Genomic DNA, 23,620 nt, shown 5'->3' on the forward strand with positions numbered 1-23,620 from the left:
ATGTGCTGTTGCTGCGTCTGATCAAATAGAGATCTACACTGTAGTGAAGCTGAACGTCACAGAAGGTGAGTAGGCAAAAGAATACTGTGATACTGTTTATGGCACGACTTGAGAGAAGTTGTTCTTTATTTGTCTTTTTCTTAACAAATTCAGTCGCCTCTTCTCAACTCGAATAGTGCAACATCACTAGAAGAGAATACATTTTATTCCTAACATGTTGATGCATATATGTATATATATAAACACACAAATATACAATGCTTTCACTCTATAGTGGCCGTGTAGAGTCGTATAGAGTAGGTTATGGGAAAATATTCTTTTAATGAAACGTTTTATTCTCAGTCGTATTTATTTATTAAATCTTGCTCAGTATCATGATGGGGTATTCTTCTCTGTGTTTTTTTTTTATCGCCAGCTTTAAAAACTTGCTCCACTACCTACTCTACATGGCCACTGTGGAGTAACTTTTTTAATATACACAGTGGAACCCGGTTATGTCGATGTCCTAGGGGGTCGCCAAAAAGCATCGAGATAACCGATGATCGAGATAAACGAAAATCAATATGGCGGCAATATACTAACGTGCTTGAAATTTCTTTATGTACATGATGTGCGTTAATAAATGAGAATGTGCATGCACGTGTTTTTGGAGGGTTTTTTACACAACAGCTTTGCCGCGATTTGTTTGATGTAGACATGCTATAAAAATTTACATACATGTTTGTTAACTGTCAGGAATCCTTTCTCATCCGCTTTCTCTGAAGCTCCCGGCTTTAATTGCGCACATATGGTGCTCGTTTATCATCATCACCAGCTCCCATTTACACTTTCACACTCTCACTGTCCGTTATTGTTGGTATATGTTGGTTCATGGCGGTCGTTGTTATCGCACATGCGTATCCTGGTACGTGCCTTCCCACCGGCACTCTCTCACCGGCTGCTCTTTTCTTCCCAAAGCTCCTACCAAGCGCGGCTTTCGCCTCCCGTTCATCGCATAACATTTAACAACAAAAGGCATATGTGCACTAACTAACAGCAGAGATTCACCAGTACACAATACAACACCTGTAGCATCTGTAAGACTTGATTTTTCCCCAACTTTCGCGAGTTCTTCTGCGGCTGCACAGTGCCGTTCGAGACAACTGACGTTAAATGGCAAATTTTTCCCCCTTGTGCTCGAGATATCAGGGTTCGGCGACATAAAAAAGTCGACATAACCGATAAAAAATGCTTAGACAAAGCGAGAATTTGCCGGTTCCACTTCAAAAACGTCGACTTAATAGGGTTGTCGAGGTAACCGAGGTCGAGATAACCAGGTTCCACTGTGTGTATATATATATAAGATGTTGAGGTTTTCGTTGGGAGTGACGAGGGTGGACAAGATTAGAAATGAGTTTATTAGAGAGACAGCACATGTAGGACGTTTTGGAGACAAGTAAACATTATACACATTATACACCCCTTGTAAACATTATACACAATGTTGTGCAAAACAGCAAGAGCAGCAATCAAGAGGTGCAAAACAGCATGTAAACAGTTATAATATTCTTAAATATAATGTGTGGTGCAGTAGACATGGATGTGTATGAAGTAAAGTAAAATGAGTATTGAGTGTGTGTTGAGTTCAGGTGGTAAAAGTTCAGTAACATACAGTTGAGTGTATGTATGTGTGCGTTTTCTACAGTTCAGTACTGTGTGTTGAGGAGCCTGATGGCTTGAGGAAAAAACTGTTGCACACTCTTGATGTAAGGCCCAGATGCTTTGGAATCCCTTTCCTGATACTAAGAGAGTGAAGAGTGTGTGTGAGGGGTGTGTGTGAAGAGTGTGTGAGGGGTGTGGGGAGTCGTCACAATGCTGTTGGCTTTGTGGATGCAGCGTGTGGTGTTAATATCTGGGAAAAGAGACTCCAATGATCTTCTCAGCTGTCCTTACTATCCCCTGTAGGGTTTTTGTGATCCGAAACTGCGCAGTTCCCAAACCAGGCAGTGATGCAGCTGCTCAGGATGCTCTTGATGATCCCTTTGTAGATCATGGTCAGGATGAGGGACAGGAGATAGGCTTTCCTTAGCCTTCTCAAGAAGTAGAGGTGCTGCTGGGCTTTATTGCTGATGGAGCTGGTGTTAAGTGACCAGTTGAGGTTCTCCGCAAGATGAACACCAAGAACACTTATTTGATGAGACCCACCACTGTCGTGTCATCGGCGAACTTGATGACATGATTTAAGCTGTGCATTACTACACAGTCGTGAGTCAGCAGAGTGAACAGCAGTGGGCTGAGCACACAGCCCTGATCAGTGTGGTGGTGCTGGAGATTCTGTTCCTGATCCAAACTGCCTGAGGTCTTCCAGTCAGGAAGTCCATGATCAAGTTGCAGAGAGAGATGTTCAGGCTCAGTAGGCTTAGCTTTTTAATCAATAACTAAAGTCTATTAACAACATTCTTACATATGAGTCCTTATTGTCCAGATGGGTGAGGGCCAGATAGAGGGTCATGGCGATAGCATCATCCATGGAACAATTTGGGCGATACACAAACTGCATGGGGCCCAGATGACATACCAGTAATAGCATGGTGATGTTTAGAAGAGATGCAGTGGAGTTTTTAACCAGATTGTTTAACAAGATTAGATTTTGTCTAATGTCAGTGGTAAATACTTATTTTAAGAATAAGGAGGATCATAGGGTGACATATAAGAGTGGAGGAAGGTGCACACAGGTGGACAATGTTCTATGTAGGAGATGCAACTTTCACAGAGATTGGAGACTGTAAGGTGTTGGCAGGGGACAGTGTAGCTAGACAGCATCGGATGGTGGTCTGTAGGATGGTTTTGGAGGTGAAGAAGAAGAGGAGGAGAGTGAGGACTGAAAGAAGAATAAGATGGTGAAACCTGAAGGAGGAAGACTGTAGTGTGAGATTCAAGGAAAAGGTCAGACAGGGGCTCGGTGGTGGTGAGGAGGTGCTGGATGATTGCGCAACTACTGCAGAAGTGATAAGGGTGATTTTTGCCCCTTGCCCTTTGTGTACAGATATGTCAACAGTTTCTTTAAAACCTTTGATGGTATTATGTACTGTAAAGATATAAAACTGTTTTCCAATATTATGTTGAGGAACATTATTCTGAAATTGTTCCACAATTTGTAGACACAGTCTTTTGAAGATTGGTGAGGTTCTGCCCATTGTTACGTCTTGAAGGCAAAAAAGTATTTAGTCAGCCACCAATTGTGCAAGTTCTCCCACTTAAAAAGATGAGAGAGGCCTGTAATTTCCATCATAGGTACACTTCAACTATGAGAGACAAAATTAGAAAAGAAAATCACTGTTTTTTTTTTTTTTTTTTTTCATTTCATTTTTCATTTTTTCATTTATTTTTTTTTTTTTCATTTTCATTTCACAAAAGTTTATCTCAATACTTTGTTATATACCCTTTGTTGGCAATGACAGAGATAAAACGTTTTCTGTAAGTCTCCACAAGGTTTTTACACACTGTTGCTGGTAGTTTGGCCCATTCCTCCATGCAGATCTCCTCTAAAGCAGTGATGTTTTGGGGCTGTTGCTGGGCAACACGGATTTTTAACTCCCTCCAAAGATTTTCTATGGGGTTGAGATCTGGAGACTGGCTAGGCCACTCCAGGACCTTGAAATGCTTCTTACAATGCCACTCCTTCGTTGCCCAGGCGGTGTGTTTGGGACCATTGTCATGCTGAAAGACCCAGCCACGTTTCATCTTCTATGCCCTTGCTGATGGAAGGAGGTTTCACTCAAAACCTCACGATACATGGCCCCATTTATTCTTTCCTTTACATGGATCAGTCATTCTGGTCCCTTTGCAGAAAAACAGCCCCAAAGCATGATGTTTCCACCCCCATGCTTCACAGTAGGTATGGTGTTCTTTGAAAGCAACTCAGCATTCTTTCTCCTCCAAACACAATAAATAGATTTTTTTACCAAAAAGTTATATTTTGGTTTCATCTGACCATATGACATTCTCCCAATCCTCTTCTGGATCATCCAAATGCTGTCTAGCAAATTTCAGACGAGCCCGGACATGTACTGGCTTAAGCAGGGGGACTCGTCTGGCACTGCAGGATTTGAGTCCCTAGCGGCGTAGTGTGTTACTTTGGTCCCAGCTCTCTGCAGGTCATTCCCTAGTTCCCCCCGTTTGGTTCTGGAATTTTTGCTCACTGTTCTTGTGATCATTTTGACCCCACGGGTGAGATCTTGCGTGGAGCCCCAGATCGAGGGAGATTATCAGTGGTCTTGTATGTCTTCCATTTTCTAATATTCGCTCCCACAGTTGATTTCTTCACACCAAGCTGCTTACCTATTGCATATTCAATCTTCCCAGCCTGGTGCAGGTCTACAATTTTGTTTCTGGTGTTCTTTGACAGCTCTTTGGTCTTGGCCATAGTGGATTTTGGAGTCTGACTGTTTGAGGTTGTGGACAGGTGTCTTTTATACTGATAACGAGTTAAACCAGGTGCCAATAATACCGGTAACAAGTGGAGGACAGAGGAGCCTCTTAAAGGTCTTTACAGGTCTGTGAGAGCCAGAAATCTTGCTTCATTTTAGGTGACCAAATACTTATTTTCCACCATTAGTTGCAAATAAATTCTTTAAAAATCAGACAATGTGATTCTCAGGTTTTTTTATTTTATTTTGTCTCTCATAGCTGACGTGTACTTATGATGAAAATTACAGGCTTCTCTCATCTTTTTAAGTGGGAGAACTTGCACAATTGGTGGCTGACTAAACTGTATACCCAATCATTTTACTGACCTGTTGTCAATTAAAACTCTTGGATGGCTGTATCCTCGATGAGTCCTTGATTGCAGGTGATTGCAGGTGTTTGTGTTTACATATAAGTTTAAAAATGTTTAATGTTAATAACACTTACTTTTTCCAGACTTTTGTTGACCCATTTCCAATCTTTGAGACGTGCTGCAGCCATCACATTCATAATTCATTATTTCCGTAAAATTCAGTTTAAATTTCCTCAGTTTAAACATTTCCTATGTTTTCTATGTTCTATTGTGAATAAAATCTGTGTCTATGAGATTTGCAAATAATTGCATTCTGTTTTTATTTACATTTTACACAGTATTCCAACTTTTTTGGTATTAGGGTTGTAGTTAATGTTGAGTGTTTAAGTGCGATTGTTTGATTGATTGCACATTTCATCTCCAGGATTTTCAGCTATTAGTTTGATAGCTTTATGTGTGGGTCTGCTGGTGCTCCTGATTGGAATCATATTCGTCATTGTGATTCTATATAAGAGGTGCAAAATTCAAGGTGCAAACACACACACACACACACACACACACACACACACACACACACACACACACACACACACACACACACACACACACACACACACAAATGCTCCTGCTCCTGCTCCTAATGAACTGTATTAATGCAATAAACTAACACATTATTTTTGTAATCCTCATCTCCCTGTAGACCGAGAGACCATGACACAAACTTCCAGCGAGGTAAGAACAAAGTGGCAATTAAACTCTTCACTCACTTGGTTTACTCTTTTAACGTTACAGAAGATTTCATATTTTTTAAATGTATATTTTTCCTCATTTTAGAAAAATGAAGATTATGAAAATATGCATCATCTCCAAAACTATGAAAATGTGCGTCGTCTCCAATCAGCACAAAAGACCAATCCAACAGAGTCTGTCTACTACAGCCTGAACCCCAACACCAACCAATCAGATTCAGTCTATCAGAGCCTGAACCCCAACACGAACCAATCAGATTCAGTCTATCAGAGCCTAAACCCAAAGACCAACCAATCAGATTAAGTCTACCAAATTCTGCCTAAACCCTCACCCCCAATTATTTTGACAAAAAATTATGAAAAAAAATTCAGACCAACAGCCACACAACTTTTTTGTAGCACACCAGTAAAAATGTAAACAATCCTGTAGTAAGCAGTAAACAGTTTTCTTCGAGTCACCAATTCTTACATGTTCTGAAACCCTACACACTCACCCTGAAGCTTGTGATCAGAAAAGTGTATAAAATGATCGTTTGCACTATGAGTGGTTGCCAAAGAGTGAATATTTGTTCTTATGAGTGGATTTTGACAGTCAGGAGCCAAACAGTTCACACTTTCTGCTAATGTTTAATGTTATTCATAACATCCATGCATTTACATTTTTTACATTTGGCAGATGCAACTTAACCAGAGCGACTTACATTTATCTCATTCATACAACTGATCAACTATGGGGTTAAGGGCCATGCTCAGGGGCCAAAGAGTGGCAGCATGGTGTGGTTGTAATTTGAACTCGCAACCTTCAGATGCAAAGTCCAATGGTTTTGGATGGATTTTTTCATGCCCGGTTGTTTTCAGCATGACGTCGCCTTTCCTGTTGCCAGTCCGAGTGAATGGCAGGTCAAACGTCAGAGGAACATCATCCATATTTATGATGTGGTGCAGCCCGATTCAGTGGGAGCGCGATTTAATTGGTTCACCTTAACCCGTTCGGCAATTTCATTGGTCTAATGTTATGGGGCTCAGTTTTTTGGCGGCATGAAGATTGTGAAACCGGGAAAAATCCAGGAAAAATCCATAAATTTTTAGCTTCATTGTTTAAGCCGTGGGGTTCAAAGCATGGGAAAAAAGTAGCGGTTTATAGTCCGGAAAATACGGTAATTATTTTTCTATAATCGTTTTCCATATTCATTCTGTTATGATGCCTATTGTATTTAGAAGGTTGGGATGAGTACGCTTAGCCACACACTGATTAATTACATTTGCAGGATTATTATTTGCTTTTCTCTGTAAATGCATTTCATAGTGTCAGGATCATGGAGCTGATCTCACATATCACAGCCACTGCACTTTATTTGTCACACGTTAATGATCACTCGTCCCTGTTCCTCCTCATCTTGATTAGCAATTGAGTATGTAGCTACAGCCTTTACAGTGTGTATTTTCTCAGGTTTGTCTTTTCATGCTCATTTGCAGTTGTTGGGTCTTTGTTTATGTTTTAAGTAATTGTGTGGTTTACTTATATTGTTAGTGTTTTATGTTTTGCTAATAAAGAAAGTTCCTGCACTCATATCTGCCTTTCCTTGTGTTTTATGACTTATATAATTGACTTGGGTTGCTATGTGTTGCTTAACAAGCTATATTTTCCCCATTTGGGTAAGTTTGAGTTTCCAGCCACAGAGGGTTTAAAAAAAATCTGTAATTTTCTGTAATCTGTAAAATTCTGTAATTCATTATTACAAATTTTTAATATAAAAGAATTTGGTGCCTGTCTTCACCTCTTTTCTCTAAACAATAACTTTGGAAAAAGAATTCAAATTTGACACTTTAAAAGCTGCCAAATCCATTTTCAGTGTATTCGTATGCATACGTCTGAGTTCTGAGTTTCGACGCAGCGTCTCGTTCCCTCAGGGAACTAGGGTATGTAACCTAGAAACGCTCCAATTTTGAAAAGTCAAGCTGTGTCCAATCGCACCACCAGACCCTGCCTACTGTGTGTGTGAGCACAACCAACCCGCAGGACAAATGAGCTGGGAGAGGCTCTAAGGTCGAGGTCATAAAACATGACGAAGGTCAGCGGGGTGGACAGCGTTGCAGATGTCCAGGAGTGGTACTCCAGCGAACCAGACCGTAGAGGCCGCCACACTCTGGGTAGAGTAAGCCTTGACTCTGAATGAAGCGGGAAGACCAGAGGACTAGATATGATAAAAAAGCTTATTGGCAGGAAATTTCTTGGCAGGAACTGCTCCAACATTCTCCATGGACTCATCCTGTGGACACAGACGGTTTTGCTTCTCCTGGTTGGGGACTTGGAAAGGAGGAGGGCAGAATCAGCGGAGTGGCCACTCATGACCGCAGCCCCACCTCGTGAGGGATGCGTCCGTTGTTAGCTAACGCAATTACTAGGAACTCTCAGGACAGGGCCTTGAGACAGGAACGTAGGTTCTTTCTACATATCTAAGGCTCGAAGGGCTCGCCACGAGACCTTGATAGTACGGAGTGGATTGCCCCTTCATGAGAACCCTCTGTCTCTGAGCCACCACTGGAGGTGTCTCATATGGAGGAGGCTAAGTGTAATCACATACTACTGACTTGTGAGGATTGCTTCGATCTGGGCAGAAGACAGTTGTGTCTGCATCACGGTCGAGTTCAAACTATGCCCAAGAAGGTGGTTCTCTGTACTGGAGAAAGCACACTCTTCCAGGTGTTTAGTCTAACCCCAGCTCCTTCATATAGGTGAGAACGGTATCTCTATGCCGGACTGCCTGAAGCTCTGATCGAGCTAATATCAAGCATTCGTCAATATAGTTCAGAATGCGGATGCCCTGAAGCCTTAGCGGGGTAGAGCTGCATTCATACACTTTGGTGTGCACTTTGTGCGCGGTGAGAGTGCTAAGCCGAACGGGAGGACCCGGTATTGGTAAGCTTCGCCCCCGAAAGCAAACCTCAGAAACCTCCTGTGAGCGGGAAGGATGGCTATGTGGAAGTATGCGTTCTTTAGATCTATCATGACAAACCAGTCCTCGGACTTGATCTGAGACATGACCTCTTTGAGGGTGAGCATCCTGAACCTGAGCCTCACGAGTGAGTGGTTCAAGGAGCGCAGACCTAGGATCGGACCCAACCCCCCATCCTTCTTCGGAACAACTAAGTATAGGCTGTAAAAGCCTGACTCTCTGACTAAGGAAGAAACCACCTCACTGGCCCCTTTTCAATACAAAAACAAACTCAAATCTTTCTGGAAGATCAGAACAGATCAGTGGAGTATTAAACACATAAACACTGAAGCACACAGTGAATGGTCACATGATGGCCGATTCTCAATCCATGACAACAGAAAGGCAGGATTCTTCAGTGTGTTTATCAGAGAGCTGATTATAGAGGACACTGGGACGTACGCATGTGCTGTTGCTGCGTCTGATCAAATAGAGATCTACACTGTAGTGAAGCTGAACGTCACAGAAGGTGAGTAGGCAATAGAATACTGTGATACTGTTTATGGCACGATTTGAAAGCAGTTTTTATCTTTTATCTTCATCCTCAACAGTCGCAACATCACTAGAACAGATTGCAGTGGTGTAACATATTTGAGTAAAAGCACTTTATTACTGTACTTAAATAATTTTTTGGCTACTTTCTAGTTTTCCTGAGTAAATATCACAAATTTTTGGCTTTTGTCTAACGTGTGTCTTGGTGTTGAGGATTAGTGCATCTTTAAGACTGCATTCAATAGGAGTCAAATATTTAAGTTCTATTCAAATCAGAAACTCAAAGAGATTTACTCAAGTCATATTTGAATTGGTGAATTTAATATACAGTGAGGAAAATAAGTATTTGAACACACTGCTATTTTTCAAGTTCTCCCACTTAGAAATCATGGAGGGGTCTAAAATTGTCATCATAGGTGCATGTCCACTGTGAGAGACATAATCAAAAAAAAAAAATCCAGAAATCACAATGTATGATTTTTTAACTATTTATTTGTATGATACAGCTGCAAATAAGTATTTGAACACCTGAGAAAGTCAATGTTAATATTTTGTACAGTAGCCTTTGTTTGCAATTACAGAGGTCAAACGTTTCCTGTAGTTTTTCACCAGGTTTGCACACACTGCAGGAGGGATTTTGGCCCACTCCTCCACACAGATCTTCTCTAGATCAGTCAGGTTTCTGGCCTGTCGCTGAGAAACACGGAGTTTGAGCTCCCTCCAAAGATTCTCTATTGGGTTTAGGTCTGGAGACTGGCTAGGCCACGCCAGAACCTTGATATGCTTCTTACAGAGCCACTCCTTGGTTATCCTGGCTGTGTGCTTTGGGTCATTGTCATGTTGGAAGACCCAGCCTCGACCCATCTTCAATGCTCTAACTGAGGGAAGGAGGTTGTTCCCCAAAATCTCGCAATACATGTCCCCGGTCATCCTCTCCTTAATACAGTGCAGTCGCCCTGTCACATGTGCAGAAAAACACCCCCAAAGCAGGATGCTACCACCCCATACTTCACAGTAGGGATGGTGTTCTTGGGATGGTACTCATCATTCTTCTTCCTCCAAACACGTTTAGTGAAATTATGACCCAAAAGTTCTATTTTGGTCTCATCTGACCACATGACTTTCTCCCATGACTCCTCTGGATCATCCAAATAGTCATTGGCAAACTTAAGACGTGCCTGGACATGTGCTGGTTTAAGCAGGGGAACCTTCTGTGCCATGCATGATTTCAAACCATGGCGTCTTAGTGTATTACCAACAGTAACCTTGGAAACGGTGGTCCCAGCTCTTTTCAGGTCATTGACCAGCTCCTCCCGTGTAGTTCTGGGCTGATTTCTCACCTTCCTTAGGATCATTGAGCCCCCACGAGGTGAGATCTTGCATGGAGCCCCAGTCCGAGGGAGATTGACAGTCATGTTTAGCTTCTTCCATTTTCTAATGATTGCTCCAACAGTGGACCTTTTTTCACCAAGCTGCTTGGCAATTTCCCCGTAGCCCTTTCCAGCTTAGTGGAGGTGTACAATTTTGTCTCTAGTGTCTTTGGACAGCTCTTTGGTCTTGGCCATGTTAGTAGTTGGATTCTTACTGATTGTATGGGGTGGACAGGTGTCTTTATGCAGCTAACGACCTCAAACAGGTGCATCTAATTTAGGATAATAAATGTAGTGGAGGTGGACATTTTAAAGGCAGACTAACAGGTCTTTGAGGGTCAGAATTCAAGCTGATAGACAGGTGTTCAAATACTTATTTGCAGCTGTATCATACAAATAAATAGTTTAAAAATCATACATTGTGATTTCTGGATTTTTTTTTTTAGATTATGTCTCTCACAGTGGACATGCACCTACAATGACAATTTCAGACCCATCCATGATTTCTAAGTGGGAGAACTTGCAAAAAAGCAGGGTGTTCAAATACTTATTTTCCTCACTGTATAAAGTTATAATAGAGTAAATTTTAAAGTAAATATCTATATTTTTACTCAAATATGATTTTCAGGTCCTCGTTACACCTCTAATAAAATATACTATATTCCTGTTGGTAAATGTGTGCATCTCAGGTGCATCTCAATAAATTAGAATTTTGTGGAAAAGGTCATTTATTTCAATAATTCAACTCAAATTGTGAAACTTGTGTATTAAATAGATTTAATGCACACAGACTGAAGTAGTTTAAGTCTTTGGTTCTGATTTTGGCTCACATTTCACAAAAAAACACCAATTCACTCACTCAAAAAATTTGAGTATGGTGACATGCCAATCAGCTTATTAACTCAAAACACCAACAAAGGTTTCCTGAGCCTTCAAAATGGTCTCTCAGTTTGGTTCACTGGGCATGACCCCAATCATGGGGAAGACTGCTCATCTGACAGTTGTCCAACAGACAATTATTGACACCCTTCAAAAAAAAAAACCAAAGTCACTGCAGCCATTTACCAAGAACTTTCAGAGAACTTCATGCTTTCCCCTGCTGACCAGCTTTATGGAGATGCTGATTTCATTTTTCAGCAGGATTTGGCACCTGCCCACATTGCCAAAAGCACCAAAAGTTGTTTAAGTGACCATGATGTTGGTCTGCCTGAACAGCCAGCAAACTTACCAGACCTGAAGCCCATAGAGAATCTATAAAGTATTGTCAAGAGGAAAATGAGAAACAAGAAAAACAAGAGACCAAAAAATGCACCCAACCTACTCACCAGACATGTAGACTCATAATTTGCACCGCTCCTCAGAGGCTGTAATCCAGTGGTACTGCTCGTATTCACTGGTCTGGAAGTGGTGAACAAACCCTTTCCTGGGCTGAGACAAGCTAGCTAGCTTCGGGGTTGGCCGACTTCCTTAGGATGTGTAGCTTTTCTTAAAAATAAATTTTTAAGTATGTCCAAGGCCAAAACAATTTCTCTTCCTCCGTCATCCATTGTGGGCGTAAAAAAATCTAATTCAGATGTATTAATGTGTGCAGAGCTACAGACGTATTTTGCCCATCGAACTTGGCTGTAACAGTTTCCCTCTGATTAACCAATCAGAGGACGGAAAAATGCTGACGCTATTCTGGGCCAGCTAGCTGCCCTGTGAGGAGAATATGAAATCTGATTGGTTAAAGAAAAAGAGCTATTTCTTAAGGAGACTAAGGTAAAAGAGCCAACAGTACTGACTTTAAAGGCCCTGAGCAGATTAGATTGACATGGCAGCACATAGAGGCTGAAATCTGATTTTGACAAAAAAATCTAACATCCACATACACGTACTGGAAGCAGTGCAGCCGAGAGAAACACTACGAAATGAAGAGAATAAACTGTTGGGAATAAATTAATACAATTTTATGGAACAAATATTAGAATTTAGGTTGTAAATGTAGGTCAGTGCTTCTGATAGTGTTTAGGCCAGCAGAGAAGGATTTGCTGGACCAGAACTGATATATATATATATATATATATAAAATATAAAACCTCATCTTTTTCATTGTCATGTACAGATGTTTCCTTCGAGAAGACCATCAGTGAGACGGCACATGTAGGAGAAGATGTGACAATCAGATGTACATACCCAGAATCCCACAGAAATGACAATAAGTTTCTTTGCAAGAGGCCTAAAACTGCTGCTTGTCTTTATTCTGCAACCATTAAAGAAAATAAAAAATATATAAGTGTGGGGAAATTCTCCCTGTATGATGACAGAGAGAAACACGTCTTCACTGTGAGTCTCAAAGATGTCACTAAGCAGGACTCTGGTGAATACTGGTGTGGAGCTGAAGTGGCCTGGAAAAAGGATCATGGATACAAAGTGTATTTCACACACGTCAACCTGACCGTTACTGGTGAGTCTGTATGATTAACACTGACTTTCTGGAACTTTAGACACACATTTCATAGACATTTTGAAAACCATGGAGCATGAATGATTTAGCATTTCTTATTATGAGATAATACGTATCCGGTTATTAGAAGAGATGTGAATCTTCACTGATTTCACGATTCGCTTATGATGATCATGTCGACGATTTGATTCAATTTAATATCACGGTGCATTGCATCCTCAATTTTTAATATCACTGCACATAGCTACATTTTCATCAATGAATAAAAGTAGTCAGATATATGAACTCCCTTTTTAATTTATTTTTTATATATTGAAAACAAACAAGTTTATTAGAAGGACAGTGCATGTAGGACGTTTTGTAGACAAGGTGAGGGAGGTGAGATTGAGATGGTTTGGACATGTGCAGAGGAGGAACATGGGGTATATCAGAAGGAGAATGCTGATGATGGAGCTACCAGGAAGGAGGAAAAGAGGAAGACCAAGGAGGAGGTTTATGGATGTGGTGAGGGAAGACATGCAGGTAGTTGGTTTGAAAGAAGCAGATGCAGAGCACAGGGGGGTGTGGAGAGGGATGATCTGCTGTGGTGCCCCCTAAAGGGAGAATCGGAAAGCTTATATTAAAAACAAAGCATTCTGCAGTGCTCTAATCTATATTATTTATATATTGGCTGAGCTGAGTCTGTATTGGCACTGACAGGCGTCAGCATCTCAGGATGAAACGGCACACTTTTATTTGTGTGTGACACAAACAGAGATTGAGCATCGGTGCTTGACCTCCCTAATGTTCTTAAGGCCAAATCCTTAGTCATTTTCCAGTCTAACTGTGAAGGTGATTCTAAATATAAAACAAATCTGGAATGGGAATACATGATTATGCTGGGATTAAGGGGGTCCACTTACCGAAAGTGTAGCTTTAATGTGACCAAATTACTGATCGTGCATTTTCATTTTGTTCAAAAGAATTTCCAGTTGTCACCGTGATCATCATGACTGTAGTTTTCCTGGTGCTTCTGGTTGGAATATCAGTCCTTGTTGTGACTCTCCAAAAGAGATGTAAGCAGCAAGGCATGCGCACACACACACACACACACACACACACACACACACACACACACACACACACACACACACACACACACACACAAACAATTTTAATTCCTTTAATTCTAACCCCTAGAACAGGAATGCCCAATCTTTTTCACCAAATTCTACCTGTTTAAATTAAATGATTTATATTTTCAATGACCAGCAGGTGTGGCCCTTGATTGTTTGGACTTGTGTGGAAAAGCTTGGACACCCCTGTTCTTTGACCAAAGTCAGATTTCATCTGAGCTTTAGCATCCTATCATTGTTGATGCTAATGGAGACGTTGATCACAGCACAAAAAGGCTGCTTGGTCTTTCCCTTTCCTTTCACAAAGTAAAAAAGACAGGGGTGGTGGTTTTGTCTCAGAGATACTGCTTCAGAGGTCTTTTCTCACCTGAACATCTCATTAACTTGAATTCCATGTTGTTACCAAAACTTTCACTCTATCCTTTCATCCCTTCCAGACCCCAACTTCTTTTACTTGATACTACTGGATTCAGTCACCAACATTGTCTACTCTTTACGTTCTTCTTCCTGGTAGTGCAGCCGAATAAAAGCAAAACCTGATACCGATCTTCTCTCATGTTGGTATGTCCAGTCCAATGACATGTCGTTTGGTGTGGCAACTATTAAAACATTTGCTACAGTAGGCTAAGACATTGAAAATCTGGAAGACTCTGGACAAGATCCTTGCAGGCTTGACTGCTGATGATGTCTCACCATTTTTGATTAGAAAAGAAGAAACAGGCAGGCGTTTAATCTTATGTATTTTTTCTCCTCAAGCAATCCCACCACCTACAGTACCATCTGAGAAGACCTTCTCCCCTTCATCTATCACTAATAATTCAATAACATCTTGGAGACTGCATTCAAGACAAAACGCCCATCCTAGCACAGACACAAGCTTCTAATGATATAACTTAGGCCCTGTCCTTTCACATTTCTGCAACCAGTCCAGTCCCTGTCACACTGTCTCAGAAATGGAATCTGGACTCTGAACCTGGAAATAAAGAACAAATAGAACACAAATGACTGTAGGATTTATTTTCAGTTCTCCAAATACTCATATTTATACTGCTGCTCAGATCTTTTTTAAATCACATTACTCATGTCAAGATGCTTTCAGTCATATGAAGTGCCAGTGCCAGTCTGCTACACTGACTCAGGACTACAGTTTGCTCTGATCACATCGCTTCACCCAGCAACATCGTTTATCTGTAAGAAAATGGACATTCGGTGCCACCCAGATGAGGATGGGGTTCCTCTTGAGTCTGGTTACTCTCAAGGTTTCTTGCTTATGCCATCTCAGGGAGTTTTTTCGTCACCTCAGTCACCACCAGCGAGCTCATCAGTGACAAACTTACACTTATAAAGAACATCTTATTTATGCTTTATTACCGCATTATCTGTGTAAAGCTGCTTTAAGACAATGTTCATTGTTAAAGAATTGATCTACAAATAAAAATGAATTGAATTAAATTACTAATAAACTTGTTTGTTCATTGTTTTTTTATTGTCCACATCTCCTTGTAGGCCAGAAAAAAACTGCACAAGTTTCCAGAATGGTGAGTCAAACCTTAACAGCAAAATTGCTCAACCACATGTGACCTAGGCTTTATTAACGTGGCCTAACATTTCTAAGACCTATCATTTCTTTTGGTAATTTCAGGCTAATAGAGAAGATGAAGTTGACCCAGAGATGATCTATGAGATGGTGAATGCCAACACCTACCAATTTAATCCTGTCTATGAAAATCTCAATTAATCTGACCAACCTTAGTCAGTCTTCCAGAGTCTAGAGAAGAAAAAGAACCTTTTATTGTCATTTCAACCACATATATCTGATGCAGTACACAGTGAAATGAGACAACGTTCCTCCAGAACCCTGATGCAACATTAAAAAAAAACATAGAGCTACATCACACAGCATAGAGCTACATAACAGAAAACAGAGCTAAGGACTAAAGTACCGTATTTTTTGGACTATAAGCTGCTACTTTTTTGCTAAGTTTTGAACCTCGCGGCTTAAACAACGAAGCGGCTAATTTATTAATTTTTCCTGTTTTTTTTCCCAGTTTCAACTTCAAGCCAAAAAAATGAGCGACAAAACATTAGACCAATGAAATTTCCGAACGGAAACGAAAAAACGCACTTCACCTGTGTTCTAAGCTGCACGGCATCAGGAGAAAAACGGTTTTTTTTTAACAAGAAATTGTTGTAAAAGGAAGGAGGAGGACAGTGAACAATGACTTACTTGGTCGGCTACTGTTTAGATACAAGCCGTTGTAACGTGTTGAGTCTGGGTGAAGGGAGAGCTCGCTAACTCCAGTTACAACAGAAATCATATAAGCACAGACTGGTTTCCAAAACTCGTGCTTTTTTATTTTTCATGGCAACAGCGTTACAGGTTAATCAAAGAAACTTAGAAATCAGCATCATAAAATAATAAGGACATATTCCTCGGTCTTGCGCACATGCAGTAATAGCGGAAAAATGCGACGGCAGGCTTTTCCCAAAATACCGCTATGCTTTTAAGGGAGCCAAAAAAAAATTTCAACCGTTACACCGCGTAACAGACACTGTCTTTCGTTAAAAGCCTGTGTAAAGTTCATTAGTTTCAGTGTAGAGACCTGCAGCTTATAGACAGATGCGGCTTATTTATGTTCAAAATAAAAATCTTTGTCAAATTCAGTGGGTGCGGCTTATATATGGGTGCGCTTTATAGTCCGGAAATTACAGTAAGTGTTCTCACCACATAAAGTGCATCGTGTGCGACCGAGTGCAAACACACAACACAAGACAGTGCAAGACAGATACACAAAACGCAAAATAGATCTGACCAGTAAACCTACTGTATATGTTATAGAGTACAATGTGCAAAAAAGAGGACTGTAAACAAGAGTGTACTTGTAAACATTGTACACAAAATGTGCAAAAAGCAACAGCAGGAGTTGAGTAGGTACAATCTAAAATCCCCCTTAAACCATTAAAACCATGTCCACACAGATTTATTATTATTTTTTTTTTACACATAATTACGTTTTGGCCTTCTGCCCACACTGAGACAGCGCTTTTAGTAAACAAAAACGTACATTTTAGGCGCAACAAAGTGGATACATTTAAAAACTAAAAATGCATTTCACGTTGCAATGCCGAGTGTGAAAACAATGGCTTTCACAAACAATGATGCATTGGTGCACTTTCTCGTTATTGGCGTGACGTTTCAAAGAGTCGGGTTGTAAGAAAGGGTTCCTATTTAGTTGTATTTCCATGCTTCGCCACTAGAGGCAGATATACAGTTTACCAGGCAATGACAAGCTATCTATGACATCACAGTGCACCGTCCCCCCATCGAGAGTATAAAAGGCCAGAACACGGAGCCGCGGCATGCATTCTGCATCACGCAACTCACTAAACAGCAGCTAGCAGAAGACAGCAAGAATCACCTCATATACAATCAATTCTATACCCAGTAAAGTAGAGTGTTCTGAATCCTGTATCATGTTTTTACTGACACACCGGGGCGAAGACAATCCCCTGATCAGCGCATACCAGATAGTGAGAATCCTTATATGGTCCTTCAAGCTAGATAGGAAAACTTCCTAACATTTGGTCCTTACAGCTAGATAGGAAAACTTCCTAACATTTGGTACTTCGAGCCGGATAAGTGTGCTTACCACAGAAGACAGATGTCAAAACAACCCTCCAGCGAGTTTTCGCGTCCACGACGCAGAACTCAGCCCCCATTCCACCTTGAAGACTATAAGGTGAAATACTATGCACAGCGTTCACGTGAGCAAGAAGAGGAAACACAGCTAAGCACGATAAACGATAAATCTAGTGTGCTACTCCCTGATTATACTGATTCCCTTTCTCTAAGTTCACATACTGATGAAATCGACGCAACTGCGGGAGCTACTGGCGCTCCGCATTCGGATGTCGACATACAACAAGATAGACCGTGGCTCACCACACAGCCTTTCGAGATTGATGAAGAGAAGGAGCCTTCTTTACAAGAGAACGAGGCTGCCTTCACACCCGTTAGTCATAAGTCAAAGATTCATGAGATGGAGAAGGAGATTAGGCAACTCCGTGAAGATAAAGCGGCCATCCTGGAGGAACTCGGAGAACTTAAGGTCCTTGTCAAGGACATACAGAATTTATCAGTAAATTCGCAGGCAGCTCAGCTAGCCCCCGGACGACGGCAGGTCAGAGAGACCCCAGTCCCATTGCCCTCAACTATAAATAAACCACATGAGCCAGTGCCTCATACACCACAAGTGCCCCCTAGTAAGAGTCCCTTAAAGTCAGAAGTAGATACATATGCCCATCTACCTAATTTACAATATCCGCCCTTGATGGGGCGGCTTCAGAGTGCCGCATCTCCGAACATGTTTTATAGGGGCCCGCATCCAATACAATACAATACAATTCCAGATTTCACCAGTCCAGACCCCAGAGAATTCACTCATTTAAAGTTAGCCCTTGATAATATCCTCCCTCCCGATGCAAATGAACTCTTTAAATATCAGATTCTCTTAGGACACCTCAAATTTAGAGAGGCTCGCCTAATAGCAGACACATTTCTGAATTCCCCTCAGCCGTACACAGACACTATGACAATGCTTAATGACCAATACGGACTACCTTTCCAGTTAGCCCTAGCTAAGATAGCAGAAGTCATGGATGCTCCTAATGTACAGACAGGAGATACAACTAGTTTCAAACTGTTCGCCATCGAAATTCAGGCCCTTGTGGGACTCCTGAACTCATTAGGTTCAAAGGGAGAAAGCGAACTAAGATGCACCTTACATGCAGCTCGCTTACTCACTAAGTTACCCCCGGATTTGCGTACCGCATTTAAACGACACCTTCCCCATCAGGATTCCTACACTCTACCAGATCTGGCAGAGTGGCTCAGGATTAAATCCTGGTGTCAAGACTCTGAGCAATCGAATCAGGGGAAAGATCAGATAAGTAGGATGGTGCGGCCCAAACCAGGCCCAGTGGCAAAGCATAAACTCGCTTCTGTCCTGCATGGAGCTGACCACCCCCCAGAAACAGTTACTCGAGTGCTGAACCCCTCACATCAGTTCGAGACAGCACGGGGATCTAAACAGAGCAGACCTCTGTGCCCATATTGCTATAGTACCGAACATTATTTAAGCCAGTGTACCACTTTCCAGGCGTTTAGTACAGAGCAGATGATCAAATGGATCAAAGACAACAAGCGTTGTTGGAAATGTGGGCGATCGCACTTAGCCAAAGACTGTACCCTAAAGAAGCCCTGTCGTCTATGCAGTGGGAAACATCTTCAAATCCTTCATGAGGTTAATAGCCAACCTCAAAGGGAGAGTACCTGTTTAGTGAGTTCCACGAACAAAACCCTGTATCTAGACAGTCCAGAAGGTTCCAAGCATGTTCTGCTAAAAGTGATTCCCGTTGTATTACAACACAACAATCGAGCCCTGAACACCTTTGCAGTACTCGATGACGGATCCGAAAGGACTATGTTACTCCCAGCTGCAGTTAAGAAACTAGGGTTACAAGGACAGAAGGAAGATTTAACATTTAGAACTATTCGACAAGATATCAAGAAACTCAATGGGGCAGCAGTTTCCTTTAGAGTACACTCTATATCGCAGCCCCAACAGAGTTACTGGATCCAGAATGCCTTTACCTCTGAGCACTTAGGTATGGCAGAGCACTCTTATCCCATTGCAACACTCCAGCAGAGATACCAACACCTAAAGGACATTCCTTTACCGCCAATTGATAAAGTACAACCCCTCCTTTTGATAGGAGCAGACCATCCTCACCTTATAACACCCGTTGAGCCTGTACGCCTAGGGCCCCCTGGAGGTCCATCAGCTATAAGAACTAGACTAGGCTGGACATTACAAGGCCCAACACACTTTCTGCAGCAACAGCTACAGCTACAGCCTCAACGATGTTTACTTATCTCTATTACTCCTCAAATGGAAGAACTATCCCGGAATGCAGAGAGACTCTCGCAAGGTGATACTATTCCACACAGAAATTAGAAATTAGTTACGTGATCAAAGCAGGATCAAGTGGCAATCGACTAATTACAAACCAGAACAACCAGGGTGATGGTAGATGGAGTAAATCGCAACTCCCCCTTTAAGGAAAGCTAATATGCCACAACTCTGTGCCTCTAAGAACTCTGTTATGCCCAACTTAAGAAGCATAGAGCGGCAGTTGGCGAAGGATTCCGTCAAGGCAGTTTCATATAATGAAGAGATTAAGAGACTAGAGCTTGTTACACCTAACAGGTGGAGTCAAGGCCCACCCTTTTTACTTTAAGATTAATCAGATTGGCCAATCCTGCCATCCCTTAAAACCCCTGAAGATAAAGTGGAAAGAAGAGCCAGTATATTCTGCAGTGTCACACAAACATCAAAGCCCTTAGATCCCAGTGAGTACAATTCTAGGAAAGACCTTGTTGAAGACACAGTTCAACACTGTCAAAGTAATATAGATCAACCTAATATACCTACAGCTAAGGACTATGTGACAGCAGAACATCTCCTTTTTCGTAACATTTAACAAGACAGTTTTCCAGAGGAATACGAACAACTAAACTCTAATAAGCCAGTATCCACCACAAGTAGATTACTTACTTCAGCCCCAGAATTCGACAACGCCAGTCAGCTTATACAGGTAGAAGGACGCCTACGTTGGCCAAAGGCTTAGAACTCCAAACAGTTTACCCCATTATCCTAGACCCTCATCATCGAGCCACCAAATTACTCATTCAAAACTATGATAGTAAGCTGTGTCACCCAGGACCAGAACGAGTATTTGCTAAATTGAGGAGAAGTGTCTGGATACTAAGAGGTCATAAAGCAATTCGAAAATCCCAACATAACTGCATGGAATGTCGTAAGTGGAAGGCTAAACCTGAGGACCCTAAAATGGCTGATCTTTCTCCAGCACGCTTGAGACTTCACAAACCACCCTTCTACAGTACTGGTATGGATTGTTTTGGACCTTTCCCAATCAAAATAGGCAGACATCTGGAGAAAAGATGGGGAATAATCTTTAAAGGTCTTACAACACGATGTGTACACATTGAGCTTCTCACAGCTATAGACCCTGATTCCTTCCTCATGGCTCTGAGTAGTTTTATAGCACGCAGAGGCACCCCCTCAGAACTGATATCTGACCAAGGCACTAACTTCCAGGGTGGAGAGAGAGAGTTAAGAGATGCCTTAAAGATTTGCAGCCAGGAACTTTAACGGCATCTCGCCAAACAAAGGATTGAATTTCAGTTCAACCCGCCTAATGCCCCTCACCGAGGTGGCAGCTGGGAAAGAGAGATTAAAATATTAAAAATGCCCTCCGTACAGTAGTAGGTGCACAATCAGTAACAGAAGAAGTTTTTCAAACAGTACTTATCGAGATAGAGGGAATCCTTAATAGCAAACCTTTAGGTTATGTCTCCTCCAATGTAGCAGATTTAGACCCAGTTACCCCAAAACTTCTGCTCATGGGGCGGCCAGACAGTTCTTTACCTCAAGTGATAAACCCTGCCGACGAGTCCATAGGACGACGTAGATGGAGACAAAGTCAAGTTCTCACTGATCATTTCTGGTCAAGCTTTGTGAGACACTATTTACCCAATCTCCAACTACGGCATAAATGACATGCAGAGACCCTTGCAGTTGGGTCTGTTGTTATGATTGTTGATCCCCAGGTACCACGAGCCCTTTGGTTGATCGGGAGAGTGTCAAAGACATTCCCTGGAGCAGATGGACAAGTAAGGTCTGCAGAGGTCAACGTTAAAGGTAGATTAGACACACGGCCAGTTACCCGACTCATTAATCTACCAGAGATAGCAATTGAAGACGACACTAAGATCAAACCGACAGACCTTTAGCTAAGATTTAGAAGCAAATATGCTATGCATATTTGGGGGCGGCAGTGTAAGAAAGGATTCCTATTTAGTTGTATTTCCATGCTTTACCACTAGAGGCAGATATACAGTTTACCAGGCAATGACAAGCTATCTATGATATCACAGTGCACCGTCCCCCCATCGAGAGTATAAAAGGCCAGAACACGGAGCCGCGGCATGCATTCTGCATCACGCAACCAACTAAACAGCAGTTAGCAGAAGACAGCAAGAATCACCTCATATACAATCAATTCTATACCCAGTAAAGTAGAGTGTTCTGAATCCTGTATCGTGTTTTTACTGACGCACTGGGGCGAGTACAATCCCCTGATCAGCGCATACCAGATAGTGAGAATCCTTATATGGTCCTTCGAGCTAGATAGGAAAACTACCTAACACGGGTAGTAAATAAACACCAGGTGAAAATTATGCTCACGTGCACTACAGGGACACGAGCATTTTCAAACGCTTCAGTGTGGACTTGGAGCATTTTCAGAAGAAAACGCCGTTTTCAAATGTATCCAGATTAGTGTAGAAGAGATTCTCTGATACAATGTGTTTTACTAGTTCAGATCCAGAAACCAGTAAGATTCACTGCAAGGTTATATTTTAAACATTGGTTTATGAAAATAATCAGGGCCGTTTCTAACCTTTTTGGCACCCTAGGTGGGATTCCTATTGCCACCTCACATGGCTCCACCCTCCCTCCACAATGCTCCACCCCCTCTCTATATCTGCCCCCACACTGTACAAATCATTTACAACCCTCCAAAAAAGGGTCAAACTAATTTAGTCATCATTGCTAAATTGCCTGAATTCAAGTATGTAAAAATGTACTGTCTATTAAACCTTAGCAGAAAAACAGGTATATAATTTAAATAGGCAAGGGAGGTAGCAGGGCAGGGGGCTCTCATTGGCGCCCCCAGCTGGTTGTGCCTAGGTGACCACCTCGTTTGCCTATGCCTAGAAACAATTGTGTCAAGATTTCGGGGTCATGGTCAGGACTCGTTTTTGTCATTGTCTTTCTTTTGTTTCCCCACCAGATGTTTCCGGTGTGTTCCTTTGCCCGTCCCTGATTACTGATTGTCTCCACCTGTGTACTATTGACAACATCTATTTTAATTCCCGCTGTGTGTCAGTTTGTTACTTGATTCTTAATGTTCTGTACTATAACCTTTGTGGTTTACTTTCCTGTGTTTCCAACCTTGTCTCCAGCTTCCCTCTGGAATGTTTCTGTTTTATTTCATTTAGTATTTTTTGTTCCTTTTCTAGAGAAAGACCTTGTTTTAGACTTTTTGCCTAAGTGAAGATATACAGTTCAGAGGGTATAAGATTATTCCTAATGAGTGAGCCAGTGGTGACTGTGGGAAGCAAAAACTCCCTGAGCTGGTAGGAGTAGGAAACACCTGTGGTTCTAAACCACTGTAGCAGCCTGTTATACTTAATTATAGTCCAAATCCATCCACAGTTCTTGTGTTGCCTATTGATTTCATAGATCTGGATGTGGAACCACCCAGAGTGGTCTCCAATTAAAGAGAACTCCGACCAGAGGTTAGGCGTTGGGATGAGTAAGAGTAACCCTTGACCCAGAAATTTGTAAACATGGATGTATAATTTCCATGTCATCTTTTCAAAGCATCCAATAGTAAAAGGATGCTGCAATCTGAAACAAATTCTGGAAAAAACATCTCGAAAGACCAGATAGGATGAACCTCCTGTGAATCTCAGAGATCTTCACCAACACAATGGTTAAAAAGTGATGCATTAAGATTTTCAGCTCAACGTATATGCTCATTAAA

The 23,620-nt window shown here is 41.6% G+C and overlaps 1 protein-coding gene across 1 annotated transcript; it reads left to right on the forward strand.

Annotated features, from left to right (window-relative positions):
• Positions 1-8,549: 8,549 nt before the first annotated feature.
• LOC310737481 (polymeric immunoglobulin receptor-like) lies at positions 8,550-23,211 on the forward strand (the record flags this gene model as incomplete). The annotated part of the gene is made up of 7 exons (XM_083561809.1): positions 8,550-8,592; positions 8,797-8,973; positions 12,471-12,812; positions 13,775-13,867; positions 15,434-15,465; positions 15,570-15,614; positions 22,865-23,211. The coding sequence occupies 7 exons, from the start codon at positions 8,550-8,552 to the stop codon at positions 22,895-22,897; spliced, it is 765 nt and encodes a 254-aa protein (XP_083417935.1). The 3' UTR covers positions 22,898-23,211.
• Between the last annotated feature and the right edge of the window lie 409 nt (positions 23,212-23,620).

This window comes from Silurus aristotelis, assembly GCF_946808225.1.
Source record: "Silurus aristotelis genome assembly, chromosome: 2".
In the NCBI taxonomy this organism is placed as follows: Eukaryota; Metazoa; Chordata; class Actinopteri; order Siluriformes; family Siluridae; genus Silurus; species Silurus aristotelis.